At 36.9% G+C, this 20,729-nt stretch overlaps 1 protein-coding gene across 3 annotated transcripts; it reads left to right on the top strand.

Moving 5' to 3' along the window:
• The first annotated feature begins 2,207 nt into the window (after positions 1 to 2,207).
• On the top strand, positions 2,208 to 18,605 carry LOC119784074 (cyclin-dependent kinase-like 1). 3 transcript variants are annotated; one of them, XM_038285936.1, is made up of 10 exons: positions 2,208 to 2,321; positions 2,784 to 2,957; positions 3,132 to 3,253; positions 6,026 to 6,098; positions 8,664 to 8,754; positions 9,088 to 9,288; positions 14,403 to 14,485; positions 14,567 to 14,623; positions 17,612 to 17,764; positions 18,317 to 18,603. In XM_038285936.1, the coding sequence occupies exons 2-10, from the start codon at positions 2,790 to 2,792 to the stop codon at positions 18,410 to 18,412; spliced, it is 1,044 nt and encodes a 347-aa protein (XP_038141864.1). In that variant the 5' UTR covers positions 2,208 to 2,321; positions 2,784 to 2,789; the 3' UTR covers positions 18,413 to 18,603. The 3 variants fall into 3 exon arrangements, with proteins under 3 accessions (XP_038141864.1, XP_038141865.1, XP_038141863.1); XM_038285937.1 differs by lacking the exon at positions 2,208 to 2,321 and adding an exon at positions 2,488 to 2,597 and having other exon boundaries at positions 3,135 to 3,253; positions 18,317 to 18,605; XM_038285935.1 differs by lacking the exon at positions 2,208 to 2,321 and adding an exon at positions 2,488 to 2,597 and having other exon boundaries at positions 18,317 to 18,602.
• The last annotated feature ends 2,124 nt before the right edge of the window (positions 18,606 to 20,729 follow it).

The raw sequence follows: 20,729 nt of genomic DNA on the forward strand, positions 1-20,729 counted from the left end.
TCTGGTGGAGGAAGATCATTTATGGGAATCACTAATATATAACAAAAAAGTCACTCAGACTTGACCTAAGGTCTAATTTTTCAAGAGAAATTAGCATTTATGGCTCGGAGAAAAAACAAAAATCGGACGCAAATAATAGTTAAACAAAATTAAAAAGCAAACAACACTGAGTAAAAGAAGAGGGACAACATGAGATCAATTCATAACAGCAGAATCATATAATTTATGTAACCCGATATACTTTCCCTTTCTCTCCTGGTTAACCTCCAGTCATGAATCAGATGAAGTTATAAAAAGAACAATTTTCCATAATCCTGTTTATAAATTAGTGTCTGAATGAGCAAAAGTTTACAGAAAGTAAAGCTGCCAACCGTTTATGGTAACTGTTATGGTAAATGAACACAACCATGAAAAGAAATGGAAATTCGTGATAACTTAACACACTACTTACAAAGATGCACTAAATGTTGCTGTAACAACTATACCTCAGTGGACGCGCGCTTCTAAAAACAGTAACTGAATCTGTACACGTCTCCAACAAGTCTGACCGATCTACCATGAGGATTTTGTACCTTGTGCGTTTTACCACGAGGCCTACATGCCAGAACCTTGAGGTGCCTGCCCTTGCCAAGGGGTGGGGGGTTCATATGCTCCTTTCCCATCATTCACAGTGAAATGCTGGAAAACTCTGAAGTCTCTGAAGAAGGATGACAGGAGAAAGTGTTCTGAGTCAACAAGGAGGTGCGATAGTCAATAAATAAGATAAAATCACAGCCACATTAGCGCATAGACTTTCACATAAAACCGTCAGATCTCTAAAGCTCTCTGATGCCCTTTCAGTGAGCAGAAATTCTGACTTTTTACAATGAAGACTGAAATCAAATCATGCTATATATAAATATATATATATATATAAATATATATATATATATATATATATATATATATATATATATATATATATATATATATATATATATATATATATATATATATATATATATATATATATATATATATATATATGAGACGAAATATACAAATAATATACAAATAAATGAAACCTAAATTAATTTCAGAGCACTGAAGATGATCAGCTGAAACTGTTATAACTCTGGAGGGACAGTCACATTTCCCTTGCAACAGAAATTTCATTAGAAATATAGACAAACACATGGTTGACATAATAAAGTTCAAAGTACATAATGTTGTATATACAAATGTAATGAGGTAAAACCTGTTGTAGAGGAAGAGCACCCTAGTAAAATGACACAATAGCTATAAAAAAATACATTTAAAAGTATTTAGGCATACTTGTGCAGACGTCTTAAAATTCACAATTGTATTAGACAATATCATATTCAGAGACAAACTTACCAACATTTTAACAGACTGGATGAACAGGTGTTTACAGAAAAAGTTATTTCATTATGTTAGATAAATTGGTTTTCTGTTGACTTTATTGTTTTCTTCATCCAAAGTTCAATTTGAGTCTTGTATATCAGCCTAGTCTTATATTTGAATTGCTGCCCTATTTAAAGAATCTAACTAGTTGTGTCCTGATCAGTTCTTTGACTATTTAACAGAATCTGACGTCATTTGAATAAAAGTAAACCCCTAAAGCCTAAATCCATATCAAAGGAGGCTATTTTAGCAGGAATAAAATAGCAAATCACAAAAGTCGGCAAAAAATCTAAAGAGGGGAATGCAATATGCTATATAAGATCAAAAATAATTATAATATTTCTAAAACTGGTGACTTATTGAAAATAATTTTATTTAATCGATTTAAAGTTAGAAAAAGTATAACTAAAGTAATATACAGTTGTAAAAATTGATAGCTAGGTTAGCCAGTTCTTGTCTCCATGGTTACAAGCAAAGGAACTTCAAACAAGAATCATACTTTTTCATAAAATATTACAAACTTATCTCGAACATTTAAATGCTTATATCACAAACGAATGGCTATAATATGAATAAGACATAACTAAAATGTCTAAATGCTATGTGCTTTACTGTTAGCTGCCGTGGTTAGCAAGTTATATTCTCTATGGTTACAGAACGTAACCATAGTAACTCACGTACCTGTTTTTACGTAACAATATTTAATACGGTAATCTTTACATAAATTCTGCTTTTTAATAGGTATGACTGATTTCTAGTAAGTGCATTTATATTCAGATTATAGCGTTAACTCACTGAAGCCGCCACCAAATGCTTTTATCCAAGGAGTACGTAAACGCTCTACGCGATTTTAAATTACGTAACGTAGCTCTGTGAGTCGCTATGTGTTTCTTTTTCCCCTGCGTTTGTTATTAGAGGTAAGTAAAGTTTTATTTCTCTCTCTTTGTCTTCTGTTTAATTTGGGGCTTAATCTAAGGCTTAGGCCAACAGATTAACATTTACCGTATGTGAAAATGTTTATTAACTAGAGAGCGGAGCACAAAGAGGGAAAGGAATATACTCAGGTGGGTTACCATGGTAGTTACGCAGTGGCTGAGCAGACAGCGCAGGAACCTCCATAGTAAAACAGCGACAATAACAGTGTAGAAAGCTGTTGGAAGCTTTTATTTGACTCTGCGTTTTAGATTCTTTTGGTGAGCGTGTAAACGTACTTTTAAACGTTAATTATTATTATTATTTTTTTTTTTAGCTAAACTGAGGGGGAAAAAAACTATTCTGTATGAGTTAATTTATTTGATAAACATCCAGCAGTAACACAGTCGGCATTGTATTTGTTATTTAAAACTGGCCTTGTCTATTTTTTCTTACCTCCTTTGCAGAAAGTGATGGAAAAATATGAAAAATTGGCTAAAATTGGAGAGGGCTCCTACGGTGTGGTGTTTAAATGCAGGCACAGAGATACTGGTCAGATAGTTGCCATTAAGAAGTTTGTGGAATCTGAAGATGATCCAGTTATTAAAAAGATTGCACAGCGAGAAACACGTATGCTGAAGGTGAGTAGAATATATCCTTTATATTATGATCTTTATAGTGAGGAACACCACTCTGAATTCAATTTAGATCCATCAATACTGTGACTATTATAATCTTTTTAAATGTAAAACACTAAGTCATTTAGCATTAGTTTATACCTTTTCTTTCTCTTTTGTTACCTGGTGGTTTTGCAGCAGCTAAAACATGTGAATTTGGTCAACCTATTGGAGGTATTCAGGAGAAAAAGACGTCTCCACTTGGTGTTTGAGTTCTGTGAACAGACAGTCCTCAATGAGCTGGACAAACACCCCCGAGGGTAAGACAGACGCAGGACAGAATCAAAAACTCTGTTGCATTAACATCTGCTTAAGTGCTGGGAACTATGTTTTCACTAAAGAAATATATAGATCATATTATGCACCAATCACACTTTTCTTGGCTAACTCTGATTTCCTTCTTTTCTGGTCTGAACGGCCTGTTCAGATTTTGACTTATTCTGATATTTTATTTTAAGTAATATAGAGTACAAAGCCTACTGTCAGTGTTAGTAGTTACTAAAAAAATACGCCCAACATCCCGCTGGCAGCTGACACTTAAAGGGGGATTATTTTCTATAAATGTAAATGTCAAAACACACACAGCGGCACTCTTAGTGAGTATCACCCTTTATAAAGAAAGAGGAGGGAAAAAATTAATGAGGTGCTTTCAAGATTTTTAGATTCACAGGGAAAAAAGACAAGATCTGCATCACTGCAAATATGACCTGAAATCTGATTTATCTTTAAAAAAAAAACACACACATTAACTTAGGTTTATTGTATAAGTATGTTCCTTTGACAAATGCTAGTAAAGATTATCAGTCATCCAGATCATAGTCATTCTAAAAAAGTTAAAAAACAATCCACTTGATTCGTACCCAAAGAACCCAACCGACTCCCCATTCCTAAGGGGCAGACCTGTTCTTCTGGTTCAATTTGCATGTTCTTTAAGCCAAAACAAGTTTTTGGGCTACAAATATAAAGCTTCCAACTCAACGCTAATTTTGAAAATTTGAATTGAGAAAGATCCCTGGATGGGAAGCGAAACATCTTAAAACTTGGAAACAAAGTCCAGTGGATTGTTTTTTTGTTTTGTTTTTTTGGAACTTCCATAGACAAAACTATTACAAAAACATAAAGTAACAGTTAAATACCAAAAGCGGAGATTACACACAATAAAATAAATCTATCAACTCTATTTAAATGGCACTTTACAGGTCCAAAGGGCAGGCTCTACAGGACTATAAAATAAAAAGAAAGCAAAAACATAAAGCATCTACAGTAAAGCTTACTGAATAAGAGCAGCTACAATTATTTAAAAAGTAAGAAAATGAAACAACAAATATAGAGATTTAAAGAAAATCTGTTTAAAGCTAAACATTGCTCTAGAGGTAGACTGTTCTACAGCCTTAGTGATGTGAACTCAAAGGTTACTCACCCCTTGGTTTTACATCTGCTAGGTAGCAAGTAGAACATTACTGAAAATCTGAAGACTGTGAGCAGCAGAATAATTGCTGCAATATAATGTTTGAAATGGTCTTATGTCCTAAGTTTCAGTGTTCAAATTTACAGGTTAAAAAAGATTAAGTAGGATTACAGTATCTTTAAACTATTTGGGAAAACCCAGAAGATGATATCATGGTTTCCTCTTCTAATGCTCTAATTGTAATCATCTGATTTAAAAAAGAGACATACCTGTGGATATATTTAAGTTAACGTACTTAACTACTTTCTTGTGTGACATCACGGAAAGATAAAAGACAAGAAAAACCAGCCAAGAGACCAGGAACTCAAAATAAAATGTTGGTCTTCCCCAAGTTTAGTTCCTCTCTGGGTCCAACTGCCAGGTGAAAGACTCATTTGTTCAGCTTTATGTTTGTATAAACAGCATGGTGGTGTTCAGACGTCACACCCTCAGGCAAGAGGAGCGGTTCTGTGTCTAACAGATTAACAGGTTTAGTATATGTGAGTCCCAACTGTGAGGTACGGAGGTGGTATTATCATACTTTGGGAGTATTTTGCTGGTTGAGAGACTGATGCATTTACAAAACATAGGACATTGTGAGAAAAGAACCTCATGTGGATATCATTCCAAGAAACCGGCCTGGAATTTAACCTTTTGACAAAAGCAAAATCCATTTAAAAGTGGCTTAATGACACAACAGTTCAGTGTTTCCTTTACAATAACTAAATGTTTCTATTATGGAGATCTGATCAAATATAAGGAGAGCTGGAAAGATGAATGAGTCCAAGGCAGCCTCTAAACTAACCTTTTAATAAAGTTTAAAAATGTATTTATAGTTTTCCGTTTTAAACCAATTTAAAGTATTTATTATGTGTTTTTTTTTGGGTTTTTTTAAGACAACCTTATAGTACATCTTCTTATGTGGTAAATCCACACAGAATTCTGGTATCCAGCTAACATAAATTATTATTTATAATCCTAAGTGACCTAGATCTTAAAAATCTGTCTCATATGTGCGAACAGTTGTCTCTTTTTTACCATTTATGTTGATGTTTGGTTTCAACAATACTGGCAGAATTATGATGAATTTATAGCAAAGTTGAGAACAAAACCATTGAGCCCTAAAAGCACCACCTACGTTAGAATAGAATAGAAGAGAAAAGAAAATCCCTTTATTGTGCCACAATGGGGAAATTGTGGTGTTACAGCAGCATAAGGTTATAGCAGAAGTGGCCACACAATGTCAATCTTAGAAAAGTGGATAAAAATAACAGATAAGAAAATAAACAAATAAAGTATGAATTTTCCTTTCCTCCAAAGAGCTCCCACAGTTAAACTACAGCTACTTGTCTCGTATTTTTTTTTCCCATAAGGCTGTGCAGCAGAAACTCTAGCTGCTCATGAAACAAAGGTGCTTCTGCTGTTAGAAATGGCCTAAGGTTACTTGAGTGTCTGGAGGGCTGTGTAAAGCACCCTTATCGTTTTCATGCTTGAAGTATTAGATAAGAACAATATTACAGGTTCAAAAAATAAGTTCAGTTCCTGGTACAGCAGTCAGTCCTTCTTTGTCTCTTTAACTCTGCAGGGTCCCTGAAGCTCAGCTGAAAAGTATTGTGTGGCAGACACTGCAGGCTGTGAACTTCTGTCACAAGCACAAGGTCAGGGCATATTTTTATATCAATATCACTCTTCTTCTGTAACAGACAGCTCGGAACAAATGAAGATTATCTTAAAGTTGTAGGGAAGTCATATTTAAATGTCAATGTTCTGGCTTAAACATGTACTTTTTTATCAGACTATATTGTCCCAAAAGTTAGAAAATTTAAATTTTTCAAAAAATCAGGCCAGTTACTTATATGTCAGCTTGTACAACTAAATTCGGCCAATCATATATCAACGGTCATCCGTTAATCAAATTTTTTTTGGTCATGGCATCTTGATTCATATGTCGCAGCTAATATGTGCAACAGTTTAAATAAGTATTAAGAATCAATTTACTTTAGCATTGAGTTCCATCCCAGTGTTCACGGGGATGGACGTCTGTGTCTTCAGCAGGCGTAGAGCTAACAGAACTGGCAGCGTTGCGAGGCAAGGGCTCAAACATGTACGGCTGTAAGCCTTCTACACCAAACCAAGCTTCTGCCGCCCTGGCGTCCTCTTCCACAACAACTTTGTCCCCGCTTCCCTCCTCTAAATAAAAAATTTATGACGGAGGAGACTCATCTACGACCTCCGACACAAAACTCTCTTCCTCTTGCATGTTTCTGCTGTCCATAGCGTTCCTTAATGGTGTCGTCTCTAAGTGCTACTTGGTCCCAATGTAATTTCCCATTGGGAACCTACTAGCACTAAGTTGCTAACTAGTTAGCAAGATGCTTCCGACAAACCGTCCAAAACCAAACTTGCTTGCTAACCTTCCACGACAACAATCCCACCCCCCTGATAAACCACCAAACAAATTAACTTTATTCACTCTCGTAAAGTCGTGTACCACTGGGGAGAATTCGAAATTGCAACGGATGGAACAGCTGTTTCCCTGCGACTTTAAAGCAGTGCTGAACGACCATATCAATCTGATCTACTGGGACCATTATATCCTGATATACACAGGACAGAAGTATAAAGGATAAAGCTCACAGATCTTGTTTTCTCCTGATGTTAAGATGTATGCTGAGCAAAGAGATAATAACCGTTTCATCCAGAGCACATTAGAGGCTTTTGTGAAGGTTCCATTTAAAGTTTCCTGTAGGAGTTTGGGTGGTGGTGTTTTGTTTACATTGTGGCACTGACCTATTTTGCTCCACCACTGGTGGCGTTGTGGAGGAAAAAACTATAAAAGGTGAGATGTAAGAGGGCAGACAGGGTTTGGGTGATGGGAGGTCGTACGGTTTTTACCGCTTCCTTTGGCACACAATAGTCTGCGTCCTGTGGTTAAGATCTGTCATATCACACTCTCCATAATTAGCTTTCCATCTTATTTGCTGGAAAAGGCCGCCACTCTGACAGATTGCTCATTTACAAACTGACCTCAATAAATGGGAACACCCATAACATCATCTTGTAAGCGCGTTAATGCCAAAATTCGCCACACCCAGAAGTGATTAAAAGGTGATTGAGAGTCGCTACATTTCCGTTAAAATAACTCCTCTCCGCGCTAACATGCAATGTTTTTATCTTAAATATTTTACTCTAAAATGCCTCTTAAAATAACAAACAGCTCTGTTAAAATGTAATTTTTCCCATGCAAAATACAGATACAAAATACAACAATCTGTTGGTGGGAAGAGTGCAATAAACCCAGATGATTTAGCTTTTGCACCCTTTAATTCAAACTTTGCATATCAGATTTCAGTCTTCTCTGTGAGGAGTCTATCAGCTTACTATCTCACTTTGACTTTCTAAAATTCAGCCCTCCTTCCTTGTATCCAACCTGGCAAAAGTTCCCCAACATCCTATCAGACTCAACAGACATATCCTGTCCACAGTTTTCATCCCAATGATTTTCTTAGAGATAATGTTCCTGACTCTGGAAAAGTCATTCTGTAACGTGATTGTTTTTCTCTCATAAAGGCTTCCTGTCATTAATTTAAATGCATACAAAAATAAATGGAAACAAAATACAACCATAACTTGTTGGACATTCATCTAGCTTGTTCAGTGTTGCTGACAAAAAACACTGAACAAGCATATGGCTGCATGTTAGGTAAAGATGCCGAACTGATACCTCTGAAATGATATACCACAATCCAAAGTAGTTTTGATAAATTGATATGCATGATGTTAATACAATTGTCCTCTGACCCTGCTTATATTGTGCTTTTTTGTTTTATACAGGATCATTATTATTAATAAATTGCTTGCTTTAAATGTATAAATAAACAAATAATCACACTTTTTATCTCAGTAATAGTAGATGATATGCTGTGTAATGTCATTTCAATAACAGTTTGGCTATTCAGGAAAAAACAGGTCTTTGAATGTGTTTCTCTTGTGATAAATAGCCTTCTTTGCTGCTGTTTTCCAAAGCTGAGCTGTATTAACAACTCCCCCTACAGGTAGTATTTTAGTATGTAGCAGACTTTTCTTTATAATCAGTCTGTAGAGTATTTTAAAAGAGGCTAGATTTATTTATTTTCCTATCATTTTTTTGTTTTTCAGTCAATGCAGTCTGTCTATCTCTGCCATTTTGATGCTTTTTGGTCCTTTTTTTGGTTCTGTCTTAGTGCATCCACCGTGACGTAAAGCCAGAGAACATCCTTCTCACCAAAACCGGAGTCATCAAGCTGTGTGACTTTGGCTTTGCCCGCATTCTGAGTAAGATCATTTAGAGGCCAGCGTGTTTATGTGCACTCAGTGTTAACGCAGCTCTTATGACTTATTCAACATTAAAACAGGGCTTACTGTTAGCCTTCTCTTTTTGTGTGTTTGAATGACTGCTTTGCACAAAAGGATCATTCAGTCAGTTTGTGTCTGTGTGTAGAGCGTCTCTGTTTACCCTCCTGCTTCAGGTTTCAGTGTTACATTGCCATACATCCACATGTCGCCGTCCCATGTAATCCTCTCCTCAGTGTTATTTAGTGTTTATTGCAGTATCTTTAGCAAATGTTCATGTTTACAGGTAGCCTTTATGTGTCTGTCTTTACTCAGCGGGACCAGAGGATGACTACACTGACTACGTAGCGACCCGCTGGTACCGGGCCCCAGAGCTTCTGGTGGGTGACACCCAGTATGGACCTCCTGTTGATGTCTGGGCTCTGGGCTGCGTCTTTGCTGAGCTTCTAAATGGGAATCCTCTCTGGCCCGGGAAGTCTGATGTTGACCAACTGTACCTCATTCGAAAAACTCTGGGTACACTTAACAATCAATTCTGTCTCACAAACACATGTTTAGACTTATTTCGACATTTCTGAGGTGTTCATACCTCATGAACTTTTAGATCATGTCATTAACTTATCAATCCATCCAGGGGCATGCACACATAGACACTAGGTGGTGCTAAAGCACTAGGAAGTTTGCCCTCTATCAAAGAAAATGCCCTTTTGAAACTCGTTTTTTTTTTTTATTATTATTAATATTATTAAGATTTTACTGAGGTCGGTTTTGAAATGATCTTTTGAAAACCTGAGCCATTAAAAACGACTGAAACAATGCCCCGAAATGACCGACCTACTTGCGCACACCCGACCAGCCTCTCTCTCTTCCTTTGTCACGTGAAGTCGCTCGGTCGCCCGCAGGGCATGCCAGATGCGCAGCATCATAGCAGTTTTCAGATAGCAGGAACGGTCGCTGACAGGCTGCTTCTCCCGTGCCCCATAAGCCAGGTAATATACAGATCAAGCAGAATCATTTTGTTGTGTATTAAAATGTCTCATTCAGCAGCACCAAACAAGCATTTTGCCGACTGGTCACCAGATAAACTAGTTGTCTCCTTGTAAGATGCTATTTTACTTTTTATATTTTGTATCCATATTTTTTATCTTAAGTGTATACATTAGTCTATTTTATTGCATGACGTATACCCACAGTTTTTAGATATTTTTATAATTTTATTTACCTATTCCATATTATATGTTTCATGTTGCACGATTGTACCATAAAAAATTCCTAGTTTGTGAACTCCTTCACTAACAATGGCAATAAACCTGATTCTGATTCTGAAAGTTTTACACTGTAGCCCAAGTCAATGACAGATAACGTGAGGACGACCACATAGGCTACAAATAATTTTGGTAGAGTTTGCAATTGCAAATCTACGGAAGAGGATTAGGGCCACTGAAAAAAAAAAAATAAGTTAACTGATTTTTAAATTTTATTTCAGTTTAGTATGGGAAAAAAGTCAGAATGCTGACTTTAATCTCATAATTCTAACTTTTTTCTCATAATTCTGACTTTTTGCTGAGAATTCTGACTTTTTGCTGAGAATTCTGACTTTTTGCTCAGTATTCTGACTTTAATCTCAGAATTCTGATAATAAAAAAGTCAGAATTCTGACTTTTTTCCCATGTTAAACTGAAATAAAATTTAAAAATCAGTTAACTTTTTTTTTTCAGTGGCCCTAATCCTCTTCTGTACAAATCTATGTGTTAAGACAAACGTTTTCTGTTGTATAGGTTTTGTTAGGCAACATACAGGTGCTGGTCATAAAATTAGAATATCATGAAAAAGTAGATTGATTTCAGTAATTCCATTTAAAAAGTGAAACTTGTATATTATATTCATACATTACATACAAACTCATATATTTCAGATGTTTATTTTGTTTAATTTTGATGATTACAAATGACAACAAATAAAAATCTCAAATTCATCATATCAGAAAATTAGAATATTGTGAAAAGGTTCAAAATTGATGGCCCCTGGTGCCACACTCTAATCAGCTAATTAACTCAAACCACCTGCAAAAGCCTTTAAATGGTCTTTCAGTCTAGTTCTATAGGCTACACAATCATGGGGAAGACTGCTGACTTGACAGTTGTCCAAAAGACGACCATCGACACCTTGCACAAGGAGGGCAAGACACAAAAGGTCATCGCTAAAGAGGCTGGCTGTTCACAGAGCTCAGTGTCCAAGCACATTAATAGAGAGGCGAAGGGAAGGAAAAGATGTGGTCGAAAAAAGTGTACAAGCAAGAGAGATAACCGCACCCTGGAGAGGATTGTGAAACAAAACCCATTCAAAAATGTGGGGGAGATTCACAAAGAGTGGACTGCAGCTGGAGTGAGTGCTTCAAGAACCACCACACACAGACGTATGAAAGACATGGGTTTCTGCTGTCGCATTCCTTGTGTCAAGCCACTCTTGAACCACAGACAGCGTCAGAAGCGTCTTGCCTGGGCTAAAGAGAAACAGGACTGGACTGCTGGTGAGTGGTCCAAAGTCATGTTCTCTGATGAAAGTAAATTTTGCATTTCCTTTGGAAATCAAGGTCCCAGAGTCTGGAGGAAAAGAAGAGAGGCACTTCATCCACGTTGCTTGAAGTCCAGTGTAAAGTTTCCACAGTCAGTGATGGTTTGGGGTGCCATGTCATCTGCTGGTGTTGGTCCATTGTGTTTTCTGAGGTCCAGGGTCAACGCAGCCACATACCAGGAAGTTTTAGAGCAATTCATGCTTCCTGCAGCTGACCAACTTTTTGGAGATGCAGATTTCATTTTCCAACAGGACTTGGCACCTGCACACAGTGCCAAAGCTACCAGTACCTGGTTGAAGGACCATAGTATCCCTGTTCTTAATTGGCCAGCAAACTCTCCTGACCTTAACCCCATAGAAAATCTATGGGGAATTGTGAAGAAGAAGATGCAATACACCAGACCCAACAATTCAGAAGAGCTAAAAGCCACTATTAGAGCAACCTGGGCTATCATAACACCTGAGCAGTGCCACAGACTGATCGACTCCATGCCACGCCGCATTGCTGCAGTAATACAGGCCAAAGGAGGCCCAACTAAATACTGAGTGCTGTACATGCTCATACTTTTCATGTTCATACTTTTCAGTTGGCCAACATTTCTATAAATCCTTTGTTTTTATTGGTCTTCAGTAATATTCTAATTTTCTGATATGATGAATTTGAGATTATCATTTGTTGTCATTTGTAATCATCAAAATTAAACAAAATAAACATCTGAAATATATGAGTTTGTATGTAATGTATGAATATAATATACAAGTTTCACTTTTTAAATGGAATTACTGAAATCAATCTACTTTTTCATGATATTCTAATTTTATGACCAGCACCTGTAAATTAACACATTTTGGTCTCTTAATTGTATATTGATTTAGTAATTGCAGCACAATGCCAAGAAAGGAGGGTTAATCATATTGAAAAATCTTAAAAGCTGTTCACATTTTATTTTTAAGTGGTTTGTGCAGCAGGTATTAAAATAGCTATTATTTTGTAGGCTACCATAAGTCATATCCACGTGACAAGACTTCCAGTCATGTTGCCCTAATAGCCCATTATTTAAACTAATGTGGCATATTTGTTAAAGCTATTATTATTATTATTATCATTATTATTATTATTATTGTCATGATGGTTATTATTAATATATTGTAGCCAGTCACAGCAGGGAAGCTCTATACCATCAACATATAACAGGACAGGAGATGAGGAAGAGTTCAGGGAAGACACAGAGACAGAAAAAGACCAGGATGAGGGAGAACAGATGGGTGAGGGAAAACAGGGAGATGAGCCAGAGGAAAGAAGTATGCTTTAGTCTGTTCTGTTGGTGATGTGACTTTTTTCCATTTAAAACTCACGTTTAGAGAATGTTACAAATAAAAGTCAAATTTCATTCAACATGTGTTTATTTTTTTTTATAATTAAGTGTTACACGTGCGCTAAAAAGTGCCCCCCCCCCTCCTGAGCACCTGCCCCCCAAAATGTCTGTGCACGCCTCTGAACATGCGTTTATTTTTTTTTATAATTAAGTGTTACACGTGCGCTAAAAAGTGCCCCCCCCCCCCCCCCCCCCCGCTCCTGAGCACCTGCCCCCCAAAATGTCTGTGCCTCTGAATCCATTTCTCCGAATCGCAAAGGGTGCTGGTGCCTATCTCCAGCTGGCTACAGGCGAGAGACAGGGTACACCCTGGATAAATCACCAGTCCATTGCAGGGCAACACAGAGACAAAGAATTCACACACACACTCACACCTAAGGAGAATTTAGAGAAGCCAATTAACCTAACAGTCATGTTTTTGGACAGTAGGAGGAAGCTGGGGTACCCGGAGAGAACCTACACATGCTCAGGGAGAACATGCAAACTCCATGCAGAAAGACCCCGGGCCAGGAATGGAACCCAGAACCTTCTTGCTGCAAGGCAGCAGTGTCACCAACTGTTCCACTGAGCAGCCTGTCATTAATTTACACTTTAATTAACATGATTGAGGTTTTATGTAAAAAAAAAAAAAAAAACAACAAGAAAGGTTAAAGCAAAGGGAATGTTTTATAATGTTTGATTTTTTATTTGTATGCATATGCAGAATGTTTTAGCCCATTCTCCTTTGCAAAATAGCTCAGCATCAGTCAGATTGATGAGATAACCTCTGCATACACTAACTTTGAAGTCCTGCCACCAATTCTGAATTGCATTTAGGTCTGATTATTGCCCAGGTCACTCAAACAGATTCATATTATCGGGTTAAAACGTTTCCATTGTACCTCTGACTGCGTGTTTCATGTTACTGCTAGAGGAGCCCCCTGTGTCTCCATCTGCAACCATTTGCAGACTCTTAAGTGTTTCTTCCATGGTTACTCTGTATTTAGCCCAGACTATCTTCCCATTAACTCTGAACGGCATCCTTGTCCCTACCAAAGAAAAGCCTTCCTGCATGATGCTTCCACTGCCATCTAGGAGATGTGCAGTTTCGTCTTTCTCCTACTTCCTGTATGGTTTTCTTTCAACAAAATAGTTTTTTCTGCCACTACTCCATAAAGGACAGGACTGTGTGTAACAAAAAGTTACCCACAAACGCATCATACCTGCTTCTCTGCTTAATTCCATCATTACTTGATCTTTAAATTTCAGCCAGAAATCTGGAAGCTTAAAAGTTACCTGGACTCTTTCCAGCTTTAGCTAAGGATGATATAGAATGAGACATATTTTCAAAGATAGATATGGTAACAAATGCAGGTATAAGAATTATTTCAGTTTTTTTTATGACATAATTGTAATCATTTCCACAACAGAAGGACAATAAAACTACCAGTTATTCTTTTCAGATCTATTTTTCTTGTAAATAGGTTAAAAATGACTGTATTTACTTTGTATTGCATTATTTTCTGCAAACTTTAACATCGTATAAAATAAATAATTCAATTTGATTTTTAAAATACAGTGAAGTGAATAATTGTTACATATCAAAGTATGAAAAAGATTTATGGATACTATGACTTAGGCAAGGCAGTGTAAGGTCAACATATGATCGGCTCTTTTCCACATGTCCCTCCCATACTGCAGGTGACTTGATCCCCCATCACCAGCAGATTTTCCGTTCCAATGTTTTCTTCTCTGGAGTCAGTATTCCTGAACCGGACACCATGGTATTTCTCACCATCCTAATGAGCAAAACAGAGAATTTACAAAGTAGAGTCAATTAATTCAATAACCTTGTTTTCTTCAAGGAACCCTTGGAATGGCGATTCCATGGAGCTTCTCCTCAAGCTCTTCAGGTCATGAAGGTATGCAGAGTTCATTTTCTATAAAACTGCAGGAATATTCTCTCTAAATCAGTTGGGTTGGGAGAATATTCACAATTCTGTAGAGAAAGATAATACACACTCTCTTTTATGTCTTATTTTAATGTATTTTCTATTTTTTAATCATTTTAATCTTAATTATTTTTTCCCAATCACTTTTAGGTCATGTGACTTATGGACACAAAATTGATGTAAAATCATTATTCTAGCCTGAACAGAGGATTGTTTTTTTTAATCCAATTTTCATACATTTACTATTTTTTTTCACAAACTTTTAAAATGAAGAAACTCTTGTTTCGTTTTCCATTATAAGAAAATAATTTCATTTACCGTTGGTCCCAAAGTAAAATGATGATAATGTTTATAAGGAGGGAGTCGGCAGAGAGCAGCTGCTAACAGTAGAGCTACTGATGTCAGATTTTCCTGGTGAGGTCACATCTCTAATCCAATAGCAAAACTCAGAAGCGGCAACCTATTTGTAACCTGAGGTGGGCTGCAAACAGAAATTCCACCACTGACATATACAGAGACAAACCACGCATGCACAGGAAAAACTATTTAATTTCCGTTTGGGATATTAAAGTACTTTTGAATTGAATTCGATTTATACAAAAGACGCAGCCTACAATACATTTCAGTTTATTTTTTTATTTGTTTATATCGATCTACACATATATATATATATATATATATATATATATATATATATATATATATATATATATATATATATATATATAAATACATCTAATAATACAAAAGTTATACATGTATATATACACACAAATACATAAATATCCTATCTATTTATCTATCTACCAATATATATGTATCTATGACTTACGTGCATTAACGATTTGTACATAGTTTCTCACAGAAGTTTTAAATGCCCTAAAACCCCTGGAGTAGGACTGTTCTGGTGTTTTCTTATTTTATATTACTGCATTTCTGCAGGTAGGGAGTCTTGACTGTAGCAATGTGGTGTAGCTTATCCGAAGAAATGCACAGAAAACCTTGCTTAGCTTTGATAGCTGCTTGAAGACCTGCTGTAAATACTTTAGCAAATATCAGCTGGGATTTCGCAAGTTGACAGAAATATGATAATGTTCGAATCATAAAATACCAACAATAATGTGTGTTTTTTTTTTTCATTCTGAAAAGTTATCCCCGCAAGTTCGGATGGAATTAGTCATTTTATTTGAACAAAGACATCTTGCACAGTGCTGAAGCATCTTCTGCAGTTTTTGTTTAACTAATTGGATGACTACTCCAGATGGTCAGAGTATGTCATTTACCCCAGCAACCAATGGGGGGGTATCTTTATTATTTATTTATGCATTTCTTATGGAATACATAATATATATATATATATATATATATATATATATATATATATATATATATATATATATATATATATATATATATATATATATATATATATATATATATATATATATATATATATATATATATATATATATATATATAAAACCAATATGCATCCTCCTCTTGTTCTCTCAAAGTTAAAATAACTGTATTCTTTCAAATTAATTGAGGAAGAGTAAGTTTGCTGGCCTATTTACTACTTTCTTTAAACATAAACATATACATATATATATATATACACTCACCGGCCACTTTATTAGGTACCCCATGCTAGTAACGGGTTGGACCCCCTTTTGCCTTCAGAACTGCCTCAATTCTTCGTGGCATAGATTCAACAAGGTGCTGGAAGCCTTCCTCAGGTGTTTGGTACATTGTGATCATAAAGGGATGGACATGGTCAGCAACAATACTCAGGTAGGCTGTGGCGTTGCAACGATGCTCAATTGGTACCAAGGGGCCCAAAGAGTGCCAAGAAAATATCCCCCACACCATGACACCACCACCACCAGCGTGAACCGTTGATACAAGGCAGGATGGATCCATGCTTTCATGTTGTAGACACCAAATTCTGACCCTACCATCCGAATGTCGCAGCAGAAATCGAGACTCATCAGACCAGGCAACGTTTTTCCAATCTTCTATTGTCCAATTTCGATGAGCTCGTGCAAATTGTAGCCTCAGTTTCCTGTTCTTAGCTGAAAGGAGTGGCACCCGGTTTGGTCTTCTGCTGCTGTAGCCCATCTGCCTCAAAGTTCGACGTACTGTGCGCTCAGAGATGCTCTTCTGCCCACCTTGGTTGTAACGGGTGGTTATTTGAGTCACTGTTGCCCTTCTATCAGCTCCAACCAGTCTGGCCATTCTCCTCTGACCTCTGGCATCAACAAGGCATTTCCGCCCACAGAACTGCCGCTCACTGGATGTTTTTTCTTTTTCGGACCATTCTCTGTAAACCCTAGAGATGGTTGTGCGTGAAAATCCCAGTAGATCAGCAGTTTCTGAAATACTCAGACCAGCCCTTCTGGCACCAACAATCATGCCACGTTCAAAGTCACTCGAATCACCTTTCTTCCCCATACTGATGCTCGGTTTGAACTGCAGGAGATTGTCTTGACCATGTCTACATGCCTAAATGCACTGAGTTGCCGCCATGTGATTGGCTGCTTAGAAATTAAGTGTTAACGAGCAGTTGGACAGGTGTACCTAATAAAGTGGCCGGTGAGTGTATATATATATTTGGATTTGAATGTTCTTAAAAATAGAGAATAACCAGATGTTTATGTATTAAATTAATCATTTGATCATTTTCAAAGTACATTTTATGTAAATCCTTAACCTGGATGAATGCAGTGTTGTTGACTGACTAAATTGCATTCAGCACACCACTGCTGCCAAGATTTTGAGTATTTTATATTTTAATAGAAGTTAAATTCTTCCAACAGAAATCCTTCTGACTTTCTTCTTTAAGTAAGATACTAACCGCTCATCAGAACTTCAACCATAATCTTACTTGAAAACTCTCTGTGGAGTCAATAAAAACACACAATAACATATTACAAATGTTTTGTGTCTCTGTTTATACAGTCCTGCCTAGTTATGGACCCCTCGCTCCGGCTGTCCTGTGAGGAGCTGTTGGAGCTGCCATACTTTCAGGATCAGGGAGGGGCGAACTGGGGCCGAGAAGTGGAGCGCCCTGGAAGGAGACATGACAGAGGGTCCCGGCGCAGACAAGCTGGGGTAAAGATGACGCTCAGGCTGCTTCAAATGTCTACCTTAATCCCTTTATAGAGCATACGAGTTACACCATTTTTATGAGTGTCCGAATGTCTAGTGGATAAAAAAGTAGTGGACTCAAAATGTTCCACAATGCACTTGAAAAGTAGTGTGCATCCATGATTACTAGACAAGCAGATATATCCCAGAACGTTTTGCAAGAGTTATCCTTCCAAAGCAACATGGGATTTTTTGGGGGGTGAGAGAGACCAAAGGTGGCGCAGGCATCATGCAGGGAACCGGTGTGAGACCAACAGGGAGCGAAAAGCAGTGATCATCTGTCAGAACGGTCAGTTAACTGAGTTCACTATAAAGACCACTATAAAGTCCTCGCTCTGGAGTTATTGAGGGGTTAGAGGTTAGGACACGCGGTCGGACACGGCAACTCTGTAACATTCAGTATATCTGAGGGGCTGAGTGCACGTCAGCAGCCATGGAGTTCCTCAGTCTAGTCAAAGCCTCTCTGATGTTATCCATAAAAGATGTCCCTTTCTCTGTGTGCTTCCCTCCCTTTAGGTCCAGTATCTTCCTCAGTTACCTCAGAGTAACATCTCACCTGCCCCAGATGTCAAGAAACTAGTAAAGCATAAATATCACCTGCCCAACATTTAAATACATCAACAATTTTAGTTGCAGCTATTGAATTAAACTAATAAAAAATGCAATTGCTTTCCTTGACTATGTGCAGTCCCTTTGTTACACCTGATATGTATTTTATCCTGTGTTGTGTTTGATTATATAATTCCAGTTTTATTTGTAAATCTTAGCAGGATAAGACAAAACATACATTTTATTTTGAACTCTTGCTCAATGTGCAGTAAATATGTTTTGTAATTACAAGAATGTATGTTTGTTCCCAATTAACTATTAGTATGCAAATAGATTTCATAATACTGAGTGTGAAGGTTGCTTTGAGTAGTCATGACTAGAAAACCTATACAAATTTAATGCAAGTTTACATGTTTTTTTTTTAAATACAAACATGAGGTAAATTCACCTGCCATCCCAAAGTTAGAGAACATCTATGACATTTTATATCACACAAAAAACAAAAGGTTAATATCTTTTTATTAAAGGTCTTCTTGGCACAATCAAGTCGACATCAAGATATAAAAAAAAAAAAAAAACTTCTCTCAAGTTACAACTGATACACTAAGGTGCTGGTTTTGAACAAGCCTTCAGTTGTCTGGACTGGGATCCCTGCAGTCTGACACAGAGACTGTTGTTCACCAAGAAGACATTGATAAGAATGACGCACAGTTTGGCAGGATCTCCTCACCTGGAAGTTATCAAATTACGTCTCATTGTCGTGTATCTATGGGTTCCTGTCAACCAGCAGGTTTCATGTCCCCAGTTGCTTCTCATGCTTTTATATTCATCTTAGTTGTATTTTTATTGGTTTACAGTGGATTCCAATTCAATACATATAAAATATCAGTAGTTTATTTGCCTATTCAAAAATACATTTTTGAGCACATTTTTATTAGTTTTGAGTTTTAACAAACAGACAAATTGAACATTATGGCATTATCTCTGTATAAAAAAAAGAGGGTAAAACCTGGCACTGCTCTTTGCCAAATAGTCATATTGTGTCCTTATTGGTCTAATGCTTTAGTTACAGTCATGATTGTCAAACATTTACATACAAATTTAACACCCAAATACAAGGGCGTAGGAATATGTTTACAATTGGGGGGGACACATGTCGGAAATCTGAGATTCGTAAATATTCAACAGAAACATATCTTAAGTACGCTACTTAAAAAAAAGGCTATTTAATCTTTTACTTTATTCCTTTATAAATGTGTTTGCAAAAATAATGCATTTAAAATTAACATAATGCATTTGTTCATAAGATGTGAGCATATCACCAAACAAAATGACTGGAGTCTTTTATTAAGCAAAGGGAGATGTCTTTCAAGGGCTTCAGCCCTTGGCATATTTAGTGGCCGCATACGCACTAGAAAATCAAAACAATTCAGTAGGCCACACAAGTGCAAAGTTTGATATGTTTTATTTTGTCAAACTTGCAATAATGGTCAAAAATGAATTTATATAGGTTGACTGACAGAGGGAGCTGACAGTGTGTTGAAGAATTATGGACAGGGCACTTTGAAGCATCTGGTTCAAAAACGCATTATCAACCTTTGGTAGAAATCCATCCATCTTTCCATTTTCTGTACACCCTGTCCCTTAGTGGGGTCGGGAGGTGCTGGTGCGGGGTCCACCCTAGACAGGTGGCCAGTCTGTCCAGACCTTTGGTAGAAATGGCGCCTTTAATTCCAATTTGCAGTACAGAACAGAGAAAACTACAGAGTTGTCAATGTTGTGTTAATCTGTTTATAGTGTAAAAAGAGGAGCCAGCAGTTTATTTGAGGAAATAAAGATGCAGAAGTTAATTAGTTGGTTAATTAGTGGTTGTGCAGCAGTCCGCTGCACGACCAATGCGGCCGCCGCTGCTAAGAATTAGAATTAATTCTCCCTGTGGTTTTAACTTACGATCAGGAGCGTGGCAGGTATAACATCTGCCATTTCGGGGAATCAAAACCATGCAAAAAATAAAAAAATCCTCGTAAAACGCACGCCCAGACCGGGCTAATTTCAACACAAGTTGTGTTAGGTGACTGTTACTCACACTGACGTTTCAATTTAAAAAAAATCTGAGTAAGTCCTACTGCTGTTTCAGCCTTTTAGTTGGTGGTGGCATTGTACTGAAATGAGATATAAAAAAATATATATAAAAAAAACATTTTGCTAGCGTGGCAAACGTCTAGAGAAAGTTAGCAGTTAAATATTGGATGAGTGATCAGCCCAAGACTACGGAAGAGGATTAGGGCCACTGAAAAAAAAAAAAAAAGTTAAGTGATTTTTACATTTTATTTCAGTTTAATACGGGAAAAAAGTCAGAATTCTGACTTTTATTTTCAGA

The sequence above is a fragment of the Cyprinodon tularosa genome, unplaced genomic scaffold, assembly GCF_016077235.1.
Source record: "Cyprinodon tularosa strain WSP-4 unplaced genomic scaffold, ASM1607723v1 ctg218, whole genome shotgun sequence".
Lineage (NCBI taxonomy): Eukaryota > Metazoa > Chordata > Actinopteri > Cyprinodontiformes > Cyprinodontidae > Cyprinodon > Cyprinodon tularosa.